At 37.4% G+C, this 20,518-nt stretch overlaps 1 protein-coding gene across 8 annotated transcripts in view; it reads right to left on the bottom strand.

Annotated features, from left to right (window-relative positions):
• Nucleotides 1-9,672: 9,672 nt before the first annotated feature.
• RPGR (retinitis pigmentosa GTPase regulator) overlaps nt 9,673-20,518 on the bottom strand; it is a 66,060-nt gene continuing 55,214 nt past the window's right edge. For 7 of the 8 annotated variants that reach the window (XM_060086445.1, XM_060086446.1, XM_060086447.1 and 4 more), the window contains one exon: nt 9,673-9,949. In XM_060086445.1, coding sequence (XP_059942428.1) covers nt 9,740-9,949 — 210 coding nt within the window. In that variant the 3' untranslated portion in view covers nt 9,673-9,739. The remainder of the gene's footprint in view (nt 9,950-20,518) is intronic. The other variant, XM_060086451.1, reaches the window with a different exon arrangement.

Raw genomic sequence — 20,518 nt, 5'->3', positions numbered from 1 at the left:
TCCCTTTATTAATGATTGTGAAAGACAGCCAAAATACTATCCAATATGTTACTCTATTTTCAGGAAAGAGGAGGCATAAAATCCCTTGTAAGCCATCTCTTCTTGGAAACAAAACTTGCTTTCAAATCAATGCAAATGCAGTCTGTTACAAACATAGGCAACAGACAAAATGTATTGATTATTTCATTTGTTTGATGTTTAGGCCCTTCTACGAAAATAGGGGATAAATTCCTGTATCAGTAGATCACTGACACTTTCTATTTTTCTGTTTCTCCTTTTTCTACCTCTTCCCACATGTACAAGTGCTGCTGCCATCACTACCACACAAGCCAAAGAATCACTTTTCTAGCACTTAAGTGGAGAATGAAGAATGGGATAAGGTTATATTCCATATGTGCATTCTTCTTGGAGTACCTCTGTGATGCTCATCCCACTGACCACATCCAATTTATAATATGTGCTAAGACATATGGTACACATGTTGTGGCTATGGATAATATTTTTATATACTGTAATAATGAATGTGTAATGAGTGAATTTTTCTCAAGTCTATATGACTATCTGCGTGGGAAGTAGGAAGGGAGGAAACACACCTGTGTGGATCTTCACTGAATACTCTGGAGAAGAACAGAGGTGATAAACAAAACCCAGAGGACAAGACCATTCACTAGGGTACAAGGGAAACAATCAGGGGTGATGTCAGCAGGTCCTTGTGATCAAAAGCAAGAATAGGGTGGGAGGCCTCCAAAGCCCAAATTAAACTTTTATGTATTTTCCAGTATTGTTAGTAATGCACAAATATGCTTTGGAAACTTGGCTTTTTGTGCTGTTGGCAATGTCTTAAAATGAGTTTTAAATTATAAAAAGTATAAAGTATTCCATACTACTTCACTCTTAATTGTGAAAGTACATGGATATGCCCTCCATTGGCACACAGAGTAAGTATATTCAATTGTGTTGAGCCCTTGTTTTCCTAGGCTTATAATTAGCCTACATTTTTCAATTTTCCTTACAGTAAGTTGGGCCCATGCCATTGAATGCCAGTGGAATGTGGGCATAAGTGATATATACAACTTCCAGGCCTGGAGGATGGCAAGACTCCAAGGGAATACTAAAGCCACCAAATGATAAGAGACAAGATTCCTGAATTACTGTGTGGAGGAAGGTCACACAAGTGGTACATAGATACCACTGGTATATTTTGACATGTCTAAGAAATAAATGCTCAGTTAACTCAGATTTGGAGAGTCTTTGTTACAGAAGTTAAACTACCTAGACTAATACAACTAGTATCTTTCAGAGAAAACAATGTGGAAGTTTCTTCTAATTATTATAGTAGTTTGCTTTTGAGAGACAACATTCTGAAGTTTTGTAGTAATTTGTCAGTTCAAATAAATTATTCTCCACTTGATGTTATATCACAATTACCTTGGAAGCTATTTTAAAAGATATGACCAGCCCTAGCCTTGACCTAGTGAATCAGAACCAGCTAGGTCATAGGCAGTTACGTTTGAAAAATTTCCCTGTGTTTTACATATACCGTTGGATAAGGACTACTACTCTAAGATAACCCAAAGTTTACCTTTAGATCAGAAGTTAGATTTTCAAGTCTCATTGTCTTAGGTCCATATAATTTATTTGACTGAATTGGGTTTTTAAAAAGTATATTCAATGGTATTGTAAAAATTAATGTAATAAAACTGACCTTTATTGGGTGTACAGTTTTTACAATATATAGTTTTAGGCAATACCACCAAAATCAAGATACAGAACAGTTCCATCACTCCAAAAACACTGCCTCCTACTATCACTTCAGAGTCACACTCTCCTCCTACCCCAACCCACTGCAATCACCCAAGGTCAGCAGAAGGAAGGAAATAATACAGATCAGAGGAAATAAATAAAATAGAGATATAGAAACAATAGAAAGTATCAATAAAACTGAGAGCTATTTTTTTTTTTTTTTCTTTTTGCGGTATGTGGGCCTCTCACTGTTGTGGCCTCTCCCATTGCGGAGCACAGGCTCCGGATGCGCAGGCCCAGCGGCCATGGCTCACGGGCCCAGCCGCTCCGCGGCATATGGGATCCTCCCAGACCGGGGCACGAACCCGTATCCCCTGCATCGGCAGGCGGACTCTTAACCACTGCGCCACCAGGGAGGCCCGAGAGCTATTTTTTCTTTGAAAAGATAAACAAAACTGACAAACTTCTAGCCAGGCTCACCAAGAAGAAAAGAGAGAGGACCCAAATAAAGTAAAAAAAATGAAAAAGAGGAGAAATAACAACCAATACAGCAGAAATAAAAAGAATCATAGAGAATACTATGAACAGTTATATGCCAACAAATTGAACAATCTAGAAGAAATGAACAAGTTTCTGCCAAAACTTGAGTCAAGAAGAAATAGATGATTTGAACAGACTGATCACTAGAAGTGAAATAGAATTTGTAATAAAAAAACTTTCTGCAAACAGAAGTCCAAGACCAGATGGCTACACTGGGGAATTCCACCAAACATACAGAGAAGAACTTATACCTATGCTTCTCAAACTATTCCAAAAGATCGAAGAGGAAGGAACACTCCCAAATTCATTCTATGAAGCCACCATCACCTTGATACCAAAACCAGACAAAGATACTACAAAAAAAAGAAAATTACAGGCCAATTCCTTTGATGAATACAGATGCAAAAATACTAAACAAAATATTAGCAAACCAAATCCAACAATACAAAAAAAGGATCATACACCAAGACCAAGTTGGATTCATTTCAAGGTTGCAAGGATGGTTCAACATATGCCAATCAATCAATGTGATACACTACATTAACAAAAGAAAAGAACCACATGATCATCTCAATAGACACAGAAAAAGCATTTGATAAAATTCAACGTCCATTCATGATAAAAACTCTCACCAAGTGGTAGAAGGAACATATCTCAGTATAATAAAAGGCATTTACAGCAAACCCACAGCCAACATAATACTCAACAGTGAAAAGCTGAAAGCCTTCCTACTAAATTCAGGAACAAGACAAGGATGCCCACTCTCACTACTTCTATTCAACATAGTATTGGAAGTTCTAGCCATAGATATCAGACAAGAAAAAGAAATAAGAGGTATCCAAGTTGGAAGGGAAAAGTAAAACTATCACTATTTGCAGATGACATGATACTTTATATAGAGAACCATAAAGACTCCACAAAAAAATTATTAGAACTAGGGAATTCCCTGGTGGTCAAGTGGTTAGGACTTGGTGCTTTCACTGCAGTGGCCCAGGTTCAACCCCTGGTTGGGGAACTAAGATCCTGCAAGCTGTGTGGCATGGCCAAAACAAACAAACAAAAACTATCAGAACTAATAAATGAATTCAGCAAGGTAGCAGAATCTAAGATTAATATACAAAAATCTGTTGCATTTCTTTACACTAACAATTAAATACCAGAAAAAGAAAGTTAAAAAAAAAATCCTCTTTAAAACTGCATCAAAAAAATACCTAGAAATAAACTTAATCAAGGAGGTAAAAGACCTATATGCTGAAAGATACAAAACTCTGATAAAGGAAATTGAAGATGATTCAGAGAAATGGAAAAATATTCCATGCTCTTGGACTGGAATAATTAATATTGTTAAAATGGCCATACTACCCAAAGCAGTCTACAGATTTAATGCAATCTCTATCAAAATACCCATGACATTTTTGACAGAACTAGAACAAATAATCCTAAAATTTATATGGAACCACAAAAGACCCAGAATTGCCAAAGCAATCCTGAGGAAAAAGAACAAAACTGGAGGCATAACCCTTCCAAACTTCAGACAATACTACAAAGCTACAGCAATCAAAACAATGTGGTATTGGCACAAAAACAGAGATCAATGGAACAGAACAGATAGCCCAGAAATAAACCGACACACCTATGGCCAATTAATGTATGACAAAGGAGGCAAGAATAAAGAATGGAGAAAAGACAGTCCCTTCAACAAGTGGTATTGGGAAAGCTGGACAGCTACATGTAAATCAATGAAACTAGAACACTCCATCACACCATATTAAAACATTAACTCAAAATGGTTTAAAGACCTAAATATAAGACATGACACCATAAAACTCCTAGAAGACAACATAGGCAAAACATTCTAGGACATAAATCATAGCAATATTTTCTTAGATCAGTCTCCCAAGGCAAAAGAAATAAAAGCAAAAATAAGCAAATGGGACCTAGTAAAACTTAAAAGCTTTTGCACAGCAAAGGAAACCATCAACAAAACGAAAAGACAACCTATGGAATGGAAGAAAATATTTGCAAACGATGCAACCGACAAGAGGTTAATATCCAAAATATACAAACAGCTCATACAATTCAGTATCAAAAAAACCCAAACCCAATAAAGAAATGGGCAGGAGACCTAAATAGACATTTCTCCAAAGAAGACATACATATGGCCAACAGGCATATGAAAAGCTGCTCAACATCACTAATTATTAGAGAAATGCAAATCAAAACCACAATGAGGTATCAGCTTACACCAGTCAGAGTGGCTATCATCAGAAAGTCTACAAATAACAACAAGGTCCTACCGTATAGCACAGGGAATTATATTCAATATCCTGAGATAAACCATAATGGAAAAGAACATAAAAAAACATAAAAAGAACATATATATAACTGAATCATTCTGCTATACAGAAGAAATTAACACAACATTGTAAATCAACTATACTTCAATTAAAAAAAAGTATATCACAGACACAAAAAGTCTACAAATAATAAATGCTGAGAGGATGTGGAGAAAAGGGAACCCTCTTGCACTGTTGGTGGGAATATAAATTGGTGCAGCCACTATGGAGAACAGTATGGAGGTTCCTTAAAAGTTAAAATAGAACTACCATATGATCCAGCAATCCCATTCCTGGACACATATCCAGAAAAGATGAAAACTCTAATTTGAAAAGATACATGCATCCCAATGTTCATAGCACCACTATTTACAATAGCCAAGACATGGAAACAAGCCAAGTGTCCATGAACAGATGACTGGTTTAAGAAGATATATAGGAGGGAGACGCAAGAGGGAAGGGATATGGGAACAGATGTATATGTATAACTGATTCACTTTGTTATAAAGCAGAAACTAATTTAAAAAAAAGAAGATATATATATATATCTTCTTATACACACACACACACACACACACGAAATATTACTCAGCCATAAAAAAGAATGAAAAAATGGCATTGCAGCAACATGGAGTAACCTAAAGAATATCATACTAAGTGAAGTAAGTCAGACAGAGAAAGACAAATACTATATGATATTACTTATATGTGGAATCTAAAAAATAATACAAATGAACCTATATACAAAAGAGAAACAGACTCAAAGACCTAGAAAACAAACTTATGGTTACCTAAGGGGAAAGGGAGAAGGGGAGGGATAAGTTAGGAGTATGGGATTAAGAGATACAAACTACTATACATAAAATACATAAGCGACAAGGATTTACTATAAGCATAGAGAACTATATTCAATATCTTGTAATAACCTATAATGGAAAATAATCTAAAATACACACACACACACACACACACATATCTGAATCAGTTTGCTGTAAACCTGAAATGAACACACTATTGTAAATCAGTATTCAATTCAAAAATGAAAGTTTCAATTTAATTAAAAAGTTTTCCCAAATTAGTTTACGCTTTCATATAATTTTTATAATTCTTAATTACTATATGCAGTAAATTACATAATTATACCAATTAAGGAGTTAATATAAATCTGATGCTAAGTTGGAAATTATAAGTTACCTAAAAATATAAAATCAAATATTCCTATATACAGAACTTTAATGATTTTAAGCAATTGATAGACTGAGACATTATAATAGAAAACTTCTGTTGTAATAAACACACTCATAGGGAAAATTCTCTAACTTTTAGAAGTACTGTGCTACTATTTAGACAATTTCTAAACAAAGTACTTGTAAAGATTACTTCTGAGAAAGTTCAAAAGCTTTTCTAGAATAAAAAAAATTGTTTTCATCTTGGGATAGATGTTAACCACGAATCAGATAAGATTTTTCTTAAAATAAAAACATATTAATGTCATTTAAAGTTAGATATAGCTCTCTAGTCCACTGCTAACCTTACCTTTAAGATATCTCATTTATCATAACACACATTTTATACATACCAGATGAAAATGAAAGCAAATGGAACTATTTGGGAATGCAGCTTGGTCTGGTCAGATAAAATTTCCTGCTGTAGTTTTCGTAAAGAATTTTAGGGTTAGGATAACATTTCCTGACGTTTCAGTGATTAGGACTGTGTATTAACATTATGCCAAAGTAGTCATCCGTCACAATTGTTGGAGGGACTGCTATTAAGCCTGTTTGTCTGTTGTCTCTTAACTTCAATATAGCTTCTTCCAGCAGAAACATCTTACTTTATTGTATTCAATATAGTTACACTCCATCATCCTCCCCCAACTCTCCACACTCCCAAGAAGGCTTAGTATGCAATTGTATGCAACAAAAAAATTACCTTCTTAGTAGAATCATCACTTTTCTAATTAATTTTTTTTTTTTTTTTCTTTTTGCGGTATGTGGGCCTCTCACTGTTGTGGCCTCTCCCGTTGCGGAGCACAGGCTCCGGATGCGCAGGCCCAGCGGCCATGGCTCACGGGCCCAGCCGCTCCGCGGCATATGGGATCCTCCCAGACCGGGGCACGAACCCGTATCCCCTGCATCGGCAGGCGGACTCTTAACCACTTGCGCCACCAGGGAGGCCCTCTAATTAATTCTTTAACTCTCATTTCCTGCTTATAATCTGAGGCCAAACTACGGAAGATTACAATTGAGATAAATCCAGGGCCTAATTAATTATTTCAACATGTTTTCCTTGTAAACAAATTTATCTTGCCAAAATAATGTATTTTGTTGAAAACAGAGGTCACAATTTGCCCTTTGTGGGCAAAATTGGGCCTGCAGCTATGGTTTGGCTCTCCCTGTTTATGTACATGCATGCACACATGGACATGTACACGAATGAGTTGTCTATATAAAAACCCGCATTTCCACCTTCTTTTTAAAATGGCTGAGGGGAAGCTGCCCGGCTAGCTCAGTCGGCAGAGCATGAGACTCTTAAAATGGCTGAGGGTCTGGCAACACTGGGCCCAGTATTGAGAAACAGCAATTACCAGGTAGAACAGATTAGCAGCAGCTCCATTACGCTTATCTGTTTAGTCTCTGACAATACTTCAGTTATGTGATCCCTTGTTTAAATGTATTTTTTGTTAAGTTTAATAAAATATCCCCTCATTCCTGAGATGAAGACTTTCCAACTTTCTGATTTGAGAGAGGCCCTTTCCCAGAATAAAACTGATGTTAGTTTCTACTGCTGCATAACAAATTACCACAAAGTTCGTGGATTAGAACAACATATAGTTATTATCTCATAGTTTTCATAGGTCAGGAGCCTGGGTACTACTTAGCTAGGTCCTTTGCTCAGGGCCTCACAAAGCTGCAATCAGGGTGTCAGCCAGGGCTATGGTCTAATCTGAGGATTGGGCTCCTCTTCCAAGCTCACTGGTTGTTGGCAGAATTCAGTGCCTTGCAGTTGTAGAGTAGAAGCCTTCAGACCCTAGAGGCTTCTCACCCTGGCACATGGCCCTCTCCATAATATGGCAGTTTGCTTCTTCAAGGCCAACAGGAGAGCATCTCTACTGCTTTGAATTGCTCTGAATTCTTCCAACTCTGACATCTAGATCTTTTTTGAAAGGGCTCGCCTGATTAGGTCAGGCCCACCTAGGATTATCTCTCTTTTGCTTAAAGTTAACTCATTAGGAATCTTAATTATATCTGCAAAATATTTCATCTTTTCCACATAATATAACATAAGCAATGGAGTGATAGCTCATCATATTCACTGGTCTCCCCTACTCTCAAGGGGAAGGGATTATTCAAGGCAAGTATACCAGCAGGCGGGAAACTTGGGGGCCATTTTAGGATCCTGCCTATCACAACTGGCATGTCTTAGTATTACTGTGAGTTTCACTTCCACTTGGCTTCTATAGTTTATATTTTGGCAAAGTATTTTTACAATACTGTATTAGTACTATAGTGGCAATAGCAAAAATTTTTATTAAATTTACCTTTAATAAAATTAGAATTCCACTAAATGTAATATAGGAGACTATTTTGTAAGATTTCAAAATCACATCTATTCTAGACTAACATCCTTACAGCCTTTGTACGTGAAACACAAAGATGGAGTATTTTTGTTTAGTTTTGTTTAAATGGGGCAATGATCACTGTGATTGAATAAGCAAATGTTTTAGTCAGAAGTTAGAATGGGAAAAATGAAGGTAGTTTGATCAATTAAATATGTAGCATCTGTGAGCATAGGAAAGCAATGTTTCTATTAGAGCAGACTTAGCAGCTTTACCCTTCCTATTCCTTGTGGTAGAGCACTGTGTGACACAGCCAACCTTAGTTACCACTGTCCATGCTAGAGACAGCTGCAATGAGCCAGTCTGGCTGTGTCCGGTTCTCCTAGACTGTTGATCTGTGGCATGGTCAAACAGTGCAGATAATCTGCAATGTTTTCATGTCAAATCACCTCCCTAAAGAGAGGAGTGGGAAGCAAAGAAATTTCAACACAGTTTCTCCACAAAGATGTCCTGTTTATACAGTTGCCCTGATACTTTCTTTACTCAAAGGTAAATGCATTTTGCATCTTTCAATATTTTAAAATTAGATTTTTTTTGCCCCTGTTTTGTCAACTGATAACTCCAAGTACCTCCAAATTTTATTCATATTCACCCATTTAAACAGTGGAACCGACCAGTTATAGTTTATTAAAATATGTTCATTAAAAACAATTTTGGGGGCCTCCCTGGTGGCGCAAGTGGTTGAGAGTCCGCCTGCCGATGCAGGGGATACGGGTTCGTGCCCCGGTCTGGGAGGATCCCATATGCCGCGGAGCGGCTGGGCCCGTGAGCCATGGCCGCTGAGCCTGCGCGTCCGGAGCCTGCGCGTCCGGAGCCTGTGCTCCGCAACGGGGGAGGCCACAACAGTGAGAGGCCCGCATACCGCAAAAAAAAAAAAAAAAAAAAAAACAACAATTTTGACTCAGTTTTTGAAAATTGCAAATACATTAAAAACTGTGTCATGGGGCTTCCCTGGTGGCACAGTGGTTGAGAGTCCGCCTGCCGATGCAGGGGACACGGATTCGTGCCCCGGTCCGGGAAGATCCCACATGCCGCGGAGCGGCTGGGCCCGTGAGCCATGGCCGCTGAGCCTGCACATCCGGAGCCTGTGCTCCGCAACGGGAAAAGCCACAACAGTGAGAGGCCCGTGTACCGCCAAAAAAAAAACAACTGTGTCTTGAGATTGCAAATATTGCCTTATGAAATTATAAAGAAGTAAAATTTAGTAAAAACTATGAAATATCTTAAGTTTCACATATAAAAATATATTTTATATTGCAACACTGAACCGTTAAGGCCACAACGCTTGAAGGAGAGTCTGAGATACACATATTCTGAAATTGCTTGTCAAAAATATCAGCATTTAAATAAATATCAAAACTGGTCATACTATTCAAACCAAATAAAGCATATTCTTAAGTTATATCTTTAAAAGTTTGTTATTAGAAACTTTCCGTCAGAGCTCAAATGTTTTCCAAGTATAAATTACAATGGGTGTGGTGACCATGAAAACATAAACATATATTCACAGTATTACACAAGATTTTGACCTTCTCTCCATATTTGGGGGTGAGGTATCCTGATGATTTTGCCCCATGTGGTTCTTGTTGGTATCTTTCTTATTCTTTTTAAAAGCTATTTTATCTCCTATTGATTTTATCTCTGGGACTGGCTCATTATTATTCTGCTTTCTACTTTTCTGGCTCGTCAATGACATCTTTTTAAAGAGGAAAATCTAGAAAAAAAAAACACACACGCAGAGAATTCATTTCAGTAAGTGAAACAGTCACTTAACAGTATTTAGGGGGTATAATTTTCAACAAGTCTTAACATTATTTCATCACATCTTTATGAGGCACCACAATGGTACATTCTTAGCATCCACCAGCCTTTTTTCTTTTACCAACTGCAATCATGATTCTTCCCTAAAACAAGACCTTTCAAGGTTTACCCTTCAACACTATCAGTGCTTTGGTAATATGTTAACATTTTTCTTCAAAGAACAAATTTAGTATTTCACTTTGTTTTGTTATAAGAGAAAAAGATGAAAACCAGCATCTTCTAGAGGACATACCTCCCCATTCCTGTAGATCAGAACTTCTGGCAAAGTGTTAGTGCTGTCAAATGATGGGGGTGGGAGCCCCAGGTGCCTGAGTAGGCAGTTGGATATACAGACCTGCTGCTCAGGGGAGGCCAGGGCTGAGGACAGGCAGAATGCACATAACAGCTGAAGAGACGAAAGTAGACCCCATAACCCAGGGATTCCAGGTGGGCAGAAGAGAAAACAGAAGAAAAGAGACTGAGGAAAAGCCAAGTGTGAAAGGTAGGCAGAGGAAGAGGAGCCAGCACTGGGGACTGAGTTTTGTAGGAACAAAATCAGGAAAAAAAGGCAACTCAGAAGTCAGGGGAGGAAAATATCAAGAAGAGAGTGGCCAACAAGGCACATGCAGGAGACATCAAGGAAGATGATAACTGAAAAGTTCCAAATGATTTAAGCCCTTTGAGGATTTAGCCAGACAGAAAACAGGATTCCTAAAGAATGACAACCCAAATAATGGTTTTGACAAGATGCCAAAACCAAAGAACAGCTGAAGATCTGGCTCCTTCAGAAATTAAAATGGTGCTAATAATAATAGTTTGCCTTTAGCCTTAAAGAATGGAGGAACTAGAATGAAAAGTTGTAACTCAAAAAGTTAGTCTAGATAAAGAGTCTATGAACTAAAATGGGAGAACTCCTGTTCCTGCTATTGCGTAGGAATACACATCTTGAAAAATTCTGCCACTACAAAATGCCAAGAAATGCTGAAGAAGTATACAAAATATAATTTTATAATGTGTAGGTAAGCTCACATAAAATGAAGGGAAATCCCTGTGGGACAAAAAAGGAGGGAGCAGGAAGCCTCAGGGGTGAGTTGAGTACTGAAATGGCTTTTATTGATCTCATAACTTCAACTCTTGGATTTTAACAGATTTGATCTCACAAAATATGGAGAATTGGAACTGAGGCTCCTATATAAAGTGGGGACCCTCTGAGGACTAGGTCTTTAATGTAAGTTCACCTACAAACATTGGAAGAGAACAAAATAACATGTCTCTCTCAGCCTAATAATGTTTTCCTAATGTGAGTTTGGGGTTCACATGTACAGTACTGGTGGAAAACCCTTAACTGAGACATTGACTGAAAGCTGTCCCGAAATGGTAACACCCAGGGAAGATAACAGAATTTTATATAAATTCTCTATGGATGGACTTACAGTAATCTAAGCTTTAAAGGATTTGCACAAAAAGTCCTGGTTGAACATGAATTTACAATCCAAATATCAAAACACAGAAGGAAACAAGACACCATTAGCAAGCCAGCCAAAGCAACAAACAGATTTAGACTCTGGAGGATGTCTGACATTGGAATAACTAAATACAGAATATAAAATAAGTTTGCTTAAATTATTTAAAGGACTATAATAAAAAAAACAGGGTACTAGGTAAACAAAACAAGGTAAAAGATCAGATTGATTTGAAAAAGAATCAAAATAGAATTTCACTTCAAAATGTGAAAAACATAACTGAAATTAAAACTCAATAAGGAGGTTAAACAGCAGATTAGTCTCAGATGAAAAGATACTATGAAACAGACAAGCTCTGAAATTTCCCCAAATATCAATTAAATACACAAAATATAAAAGTAAAAATTAAAAGACACAGATAACAGAATAAAGAGTGTTATTATATTTGAGCTCCAAAGAGGAGAGAGAAATATTCAAATGTATAATGGATGAGAATTTTCTTAAAATGATGAATGACATGAATTCTCAGATTCAAGAGTCATAATGAATTAGAAGAAAGTTAAAATAAAAAAACTCACATCTAGGCATCTCATAGTGAAATGAAGCACATCAAAGACAAACAAACAATGTAAAAAGCAGCCAGACAGAAATGACAGATTATATGTGAAGTTACCAGCAATTATACTAAAGTAAATTTCTTAACAGCCACAATGGGAGGAGATACTGAAAGAAAATAATTGTCAACCAGCCATACCACCATTAATTTTCCAGTGAGTAGCAAGTGCAAAAGTTAACTTCAGAACGAAATTTATGACAGTAAGTTCCAAAGGATTTCTTCAGGAAAAATAAAAAACACTCCAGAAGGGACATCTGAGATGTGAAAAGGAATGGTGAATAAAGAAAGCGGTATAACAAATAATGATATTTGATTGATGAGGTTCAAAAAATTAATAGAATACTTGATACAATAACATGTAAAATGGGAAAAAAATCGAGTGATAGGAGAGAAAACTCTTCTAAGATCCTGGTAACATTTGGGAAAAAGGAACATTGATTAGCTTTAGATTTTAGGTACATGTTAAAAAGTATAAAGTCAGAATCCACCTTATAGGCCATTTACAAGAGACACATCTAAAGTACAAGTAGAAGTATAAGAATGAAAAAAGATATATTAGGAAAATGCTAACCATAGGAAAACAAGTATAGCTATGATAAAATTCAATAAAATAAAGTAGCATTTTTTTAGGAACAAAGAAGGATACTACCAATGGTAAGATAATAGACTTAAACCTAATGACACCAATAATTAGATTAAATATAACTGGTCTGAACGCTCCAATTAAAAAGGCAGGGCTTCCGTCATGGCACAGTGGTTAAGAATCCGCCTGCCAATGCAGGGGACACAGGTTCAAGCCCTGGTCCGGGAAGATCCCACATGCCACGGAGCAACTAAGCCCGTGCGCCACAATGACTGAGCCTGCGCTCTAGAGCCTGCGAGCCACAACTACTGAGGGCACGTGCCAAAACTACTGAAGCCCACGCGCCTAGTACCTGTGCTCTGCAACAAGAGAAGCCACTGCAATGAGAAGCCCAGGCACCACAACGAAGAGTAGCCCCCACTCGTCGCAACTAGAGAAAGCCTGTGTGCAGCAACGAAGACCCAATGCAGCCATAAATAAATAAATTAAAAAATAGGCAGAGATTTTCAGATTAGATAAAAAAGCAAGACCCTGGTGCTCCAGCAAATGGTGAAAGCTCTCTCAGAGATCTCCATCTCAACGCGAAGACCCAGCTCCACTCAACGACCAGTAAGCTACAGTGCTGGACACCCTGTGCCAAACAACTAGCAAGACAGGAACACAACCCCACCCATTAGCAGAGAGGCTGCCTAAAATCATAATAAGTTCACAGACACCCCAAAACATACCACCGGATGCAGTCCTGCACACCAGAAAGACAAGATCCAGCCTCATTCACCAGAACACAGGCACCAGTCCCCTCCACCAGAAAGCCTACAAAACCCACTGAACCAACCTCACCCAACGGGGGCACACACCAAAAACAACGGGAACTACAAACCTGCAGCCTGCGAAAAGGAGACCCCAAGCACAGTAAGTTAAGCAAAATGAGAAGACAGAGAAATACACAGCAGATGAAGGAGCAAGGTAAAAACCCAACAGACCAAACAAATGAAGAGGAAATAGGCAGTCTACCTGAAAAAGAATTCAGAGCAATGATAGTAAAAGATGATCCAAAATCTTTGAAACAGAATGGAGAAAATACAAGAAACACTTAACAAGGACCTAGAAGAACTAAAGAGCAAACAAACAATGATGAACAACACAATAAATGAAATTAAACATTCTCTAGAAGGAATCAATAGCAGAATAACTGAGGCAGAAGAATGGATAAGTGACCTGGAAGATAAAATAGTGGAAATAACTACCACAGAGCAGAATAAATAAAAAAGAATGAAAAGAATTGAGGACAGTCTCAGAGACCTCTGGGACAACATTAAACGCACCAACGTTTGAATTATAGGGGTCCCAGAAGAAGAAGAGAAAACGAAAGGGACTGAGAAAATATTTGAAGAGATTATAGTTGAAAACTTCCCTAATACGGGAAAGGACATAGTCAATCAAGTCCAGGAAGCGCAGAGTCCCATACAGGATAAATCCAAGGAGAAACACGGCAAGACACATATTAATCAAACTATCAAAAATTAAATACAAAGAAAAAATACTAAAAGCAGCAAGGGAAAAGCAACAAATAACATACAAGGGAATCCCCATAAGGTTAACAGCTGATCTTTCAGCAGAAACTCTGCAAGCCAGAAGGGAGTGGCAGGACATAGTTAAAGTGATGAAAGAGAAAAACCTAAAACCAAGATTACTCTACCCAGCAAGGATCTCAATTCAGATTCGATGGAGATATTAAAACCTTTACAGACAAGCAAAAGCTAAGAGAATTCAGCACCACCAAACCAGCTTTACAAGAAATGCTAAAGGAACTTCTCTAAGCAGGAAACACAAGAGAAGGAAAACACCTACCATAACAAACCAAAAATAATTAAGAAAATGGTACTAGGAACACACATATCGATAACTACCTTAAATGTAAATGAATTAAATGCTAGAAACAAAAGACACAGACTGGCTGAATGGATACAAAAACAAGAGCTGTATATATGCTGTCTACAAGAGACCCACTTCAGACCTAGGGATACATACAGACTGAAAGTGAGGGGATGGAAAAAGATATTCCATGTAAATGGAAATCAAAAGAGAGATGGAGTAGCAATTCTCATATCAGACAAAACAGACTTTAAAATAAAGACTATAGGGCTTCCCTGGTGGCGCACTGGTTGAGAGTCCGCCTGCTGATGCAGGGGACGCGGGTTCGTGCCCCAGTCTGGGAAGATCCCACATGCCGCGAAGCAGCTGGGCCCGTCGTGAGCCATGGCTGCTGAGCCTGTGTGTTCAGAGCCTGTGCTCTGCAACGGGAGAGACCACAACAGTGAGAGGCCCACATACAGCAAAAAAATTTAAAAAAATAAATAAATAAAGACTATATATTTTATTATAGTAAATAAAGGGACAAAGAAGGACACTACAAAGAGACAAAGAGGGACACTACATAATGATCAAGGGATCAATCCAAGAAGAAGATATAACAATTGTAAGTATTTATGCACCTAACATAGGAGCACCTCAATACATAAAGCAAATGTTAACAGCCATAAAAGGGGAAATTGACAGTAACACAATTATAGTAGGGGACTTTAAAAACCTACTTTCACCAATGGACAGATCATCCAAAATGAAAATAAATAAAGAAACACAAGCTTTAAATGATACATTAAACAAGATGGACTTAATTGATATTTGTAGGACATTCCATCCTAAAACAACAGAATACACTTTCTTCTCAAGTGCTCATGGAACATTCTCCAGGATAGATCATAACTTGGGTCACAAATCAAGCACTGGTAAATTAAAAAAAATGAAATCGTATCAAGTATGTTTTCCGACCACAACGCTATGAGACTAGATATCAATTACAGGAAAAAATCTGGCAAAAATACAAACACATGGAGGCTAAACAATATACTACTAAATAACCAAGAGATCACTGAAGAAATCAAAGATGAAATAAAAAAATACCTAGAAACAAATGACAATGAAAACATGACGACCCAAAACCTATGGGATGCAGCAAAAGCAGTTCTAAGAGGGAAGTTTATAGCAATACAATCCTACCTCAAGAACAAGAAACATCTCAAATGAACACTGTAACCTTACACCTAAAGCAATTAGAGAAGAACAAAAAAACCCCAAAGGTAGCAGAAGGAAAGAAATCATAAACATCAGATCAAAAATAAATGAAAAAGAAATGAAGGAAACAACAGCTAAGAGCAATAAAACTAAAAGCTGGTTCTTTGAGAAGATAAACAAAATTGATAAACCATTAGCCAGACTCAAAAGGAAAAAAAGGGAGAAGACTCAAATCAGTAGAATTAGAAATGAAAAATGGGGCTTCCCTGGTGGCGCAGTGGTTGAGAGTCCACCTGCCGATGCAGGGGACATGGGTTCGTGCCCTGGTCTGGGAAGATCCCACATGCCACGGAGCGGCTGGGCCCGTGAGCCATGGCCGCTGGCCCTGCGCGTCCGGAGGCTGTGCTCCGCTGCGGGAGAGGCCACAACAGTGAGAGGCCCGTGTACCGCAAAAAAAAAAAAAAAAGAAAGAAATGAAAAATGAGGAGTAACAACTGACACTGCAGAAATACAAAGGATCGTGAGAGATTACTACAAGCAACTATATGCCAATAAAATGGACAACCTGGAAGAAATGGACAAATTCTTAGAAAAGCACAACCTTCTGAGACTGAACCAGGAAGAAACAAAGTATAAACAAACCAATCACAAGCACTGAAATTGAGACTGTGATTAAAAATCTTCCAACAAACAAAAGCCCAGGACCAGATGGCTTCACAGGCTAATTCTATCAAACATTTAGAGAAGAGCTAACACCTACCCTTCTCAAACTCTTCCAAAATATAGCAGAGGGAGGAACACTCCCAAACTCATTCTACGAGGCCACCATCACCCTGATAACAAACCAGACAAAGATGTCACAAAAAAAGAAAACTACAGCCCAATATCACTGATGAACATAGATGCAAAAATCCTCAACAAAATACTAGCAAACAGAATCCAACAGTACATTAAAAGGATCATACACAATGATCAAGTAGGGTTTATCCCAGGAATGCAAGGATTCTTCAATATATGCAAATCAATCAATGTGATACACCATATTAACAAACTGAAGGAGAAAAACCATATGATCATCTCAATAGACGCAGAGAAAGCTTTTGACAAAATTCAACACCCATTTATGATAAAAACCCTCCAGAAAGTAGGCATAGAGGGAACTTACCTCAACATAATAAAGGGCATATATGACAAACCCGCAGCCAACATCGTTCTCAATGGCGAAAAACTGAAACCATTTCCTCTAAGATCAGGAACAAGACAAGGTTGTCCACTGTCACCACTATTATTCAACATAGTTTTCAAAGTTTTAGCCACAGCAGTCAGAGAAAAAAAAGAAATAAAAGGAATCCAAATCGGAAAAGAAGTAAAGCTGTCACTGTTTGCAGACGACATGATACTATACATAGGGAATCCCAAAGATGCTACCAGAAAACTGCTAGAGCTGATCAATGAATTTGGTAAAGTAGCAGGATATAAAATTAATGCACAGAAATCTCTGGCATTCCTACACACTAATGATGAAAAATCTGAAAGAGAAATTAAGGAAACACTCCCATTTACCATTGGAAAAAAAGAATAAAATACCTAGGTATAAACCTACCTATGGAGACAAAAGACCTATATGCAGAAAACTATAAGACACTGATGAAAGAAACTAAAGATGATACCAACAGATGGAGAGATATACCATGTTCTTGGATGGGAAGAATCAACATTGTGAAAATCATTATACTACCCAAAGCAATCTACAAATTCAATGCAATCCCTATCAAACTACCAATAGCATTTTTCACAGAAGTAGAACAAAAAATATTTCACAATTTGAATGGAAACATAGAAGACCCTGAATAGCCAAAGCAATCTTGAGAAAGAAAAACGGAGCTGGAAGAATCAGGCACCCTGACTTCAGACTATACTACAAAGCCACAGTCATCAAGACAGTATGGTACTGGCACAAAAACAGAAATATAGATCAATGGAACAGTATAGAAAGCCCAGAGATATACCTACACACGTATGGTCACCTTATCTTTGATAAAGGAGGCAAGAATATACAATGGAGAAAAGACAGCCTCTTCAGTAAGTGGTGCTGGGAAAACTGGACAGCTACATGTAAAAGAATGAAATTAGAACACTCCCTAACACCATACACAAAAATAAACTCAAAGTGGATTAAAGACCTAAATGTAAGGTCAGACACTATCAAACTCTTAGAGGAAAACATAGGCAGAACACTCTATGAGATACATCACAGCAAGATCCTTTTTGACCCACCTCCTAGAGAAATGGAAATAAAAACAAAAATAAACAAATGGGACCTAAAGAAACTTCAAAGCTTTTGCACAGCAAAGGAAACCATAAACAAGACCAAAAGACAACCCTCAGAATGGGAGAAAATATTTGCAAACGAAGCAACTGACAAAGAATTAATCTCCAAAATATACAGGCAGCTTATGCAGCTCAATATCAAAAAAACAAACAACCTAATCCAAAAATGGGCAGAAGACCTAAATAGACATTTCTCCAAAGAAGATATCCAGATTGCCAGTAACACATGAAAGGATGCTCAACATCACTAATCATTAGAGAAATGCCAATCAAAACTACAATGAGGTATCACCTCACACCAGTCAGTATGGCCATCATCAAAAAATCTACAGACAATAAATGCTGGAGAGGGTGTGGAGAAAAGGGAACACTCTTGCACTGCTGGTGGGAATGTGAATTGGTACAGCCACTATGGAGAACAGTATGGAGGTTCCTTAAAAAACTAAGAATAGAATTACCATATGACCCAGCAATCCCACTACTGGGCATATACCCTGAGAAAAGCATAATTCAAAAAGAGTCAGGTACCACAGTGTTTATCACAGCTCTATTTACAATAGCCAGGACATGGAAGCAACCTACGTGTCCATCAACAGATGAAGGGATAAAGAAGATGTGGCACGTGTATACAATGGAGTATTACTCCACCATAAAAGGAAATGAAACTGAGTTATTTGTAGTGAGGTGGATGGACACAGACGTAGAGAGTGGACTTGAGTACATGGAGAGGGGGAATGGTAAGCTGGGATGAAGTGAGAGAGTGGCATGGACATATATACACTACCAAATGTAAAATAGATAGCTAGTGGGAAGCAGCCACATAGCACAGGGAGATCAGCTCAGTGCTTTGTGTCCACCTAGAGGGATGGGATGGGGATGGTTGGAGGGAGATGTAAGAGGGAGGAGATATGGGGATATATGTTTATGTATAGCTGATTCACTTTGTTATACAGCAGAAACTAACACACCATTGTAAAAGAATTATACTCCAATAAAGATGTTAGAAAAAAAAGAAGCAAGATCCATCTGCCTGCTGCCTAAATCAAATGTACTTCAAATGTAAAATCACAAATGGGTTAAAAGTAAAAGTATGTTAAAAGATGATAACTCTAATCCAAAGAAAGCTAAAGTGGCTATATATTATCAGATCAAGTAGATTTTAGAGCAAAGACTATCACTGGCTATAAAGAAGGTCATTTCATAATGATGAAGGGGTCAATTAATTAGAGCAGGTAATAATTCTAAACATTATAGAACCAAATAACAGCTTTAAGATACATAAAGCAAAAATTAATAGAAGTACAAGGGAAATTAGACAAATCCTCAATTTATAGTCAGGGATTTTAATACCTCTCTTTTAATAATAGAACAAGTAGACAGATAATCAGGAAGGATGGAGAAGACTTGAACAACACTATCAACCAACTTGACTTAATTGTCACTGATAGAACACTCCACCCAACAACAGTATTCTTCTCAACCTTCTTCTCAAATGAACATTTACCAAGAGAAACTTGATTCTGGGCCATAAAATGTGTCTCAATAAATTTAAAAGGAATCAATTCATATTAATTATGTTCTCCAATTACAATGTAATTAAATTAGAAAGTAATAACAGAAAGATCACTGGAAAAATCTCCAGCAACATTGAAATTAAATAACACATGAGTCAAAGAAGAAATCAAAGGGGAAATTAGAAAGTATTCTGAACTGAATGAAAATGAAAACACAACATATCAAGTACTTCAGGGGAAATTTATAACACAAAAGCCTATAATAGAAAATAAGAAAGGTCTCAAATCAGTGATCTCAACTTCCATGTTAAGAGCTAAATGTTGCTAAAGGAAATTTGGGAAGACATCAATAAATGAAGAGAAATGTCATGTTCATGAATTAGGAGACTTAATATTGTTAAAATGTTAATTCTTCCCAAGTTTATCTGTAGATTCAAAAACAATGCCAAATCAAAATCCCAGCAGGCATTTTTTTCACTAATTGACAAACTGATTATAAAAATTCACATGGAAGTGAAAAGGGTCTAGAATAGCCAAAACAAGTGTGAAAAGGAGCAAAGTTGGAGGACTAACAGTTCCTGATTTCAAGAGTTATATCAAAGCTACAGTAATCAAGACAGTGTGGTACTGGCACAAGATAAACAGATTGAAGGAACAGAATACAGAGTCCAGAAATAGGCTCACACATAAAAAGTCAATTGCTTTCTGACAAAGGTATGAAGGCAATTCAGTAGAGGACAGGCTTTTTAAAAATCTTTTCAACAAATGGTGCTAGAACAATGGGATGTCCATATGCAAAAAAAAGAACTTCAATCCATACCTTTACCATATGAGAAATTAACTCAAAATAGAATACCACTCAGCAATATAAAGGAATGAACTATTGATACATGCATGGATG

Source organism: Mesoplodon densirostris, chromosome X (assembly GCF_025265405.1).
Source record: "Mesoplodon densirostris isolate mMesDen1 chromosome X, mMesDen1 primary haplotype, whole genome shotgun sequence".
Taxonomy (NCBI): Eukaryota; Metazoa; Chordata; class Mammalia; order Artiodactyla; family Ziphiidae; genus Mesoplodon; species Mesoplodon densirostris.
The sequence above is the reverse complement of the archived record's forward strand: the minus strand, read 5'-3'. Positions and strand labels throughout refer to the sequence as shown.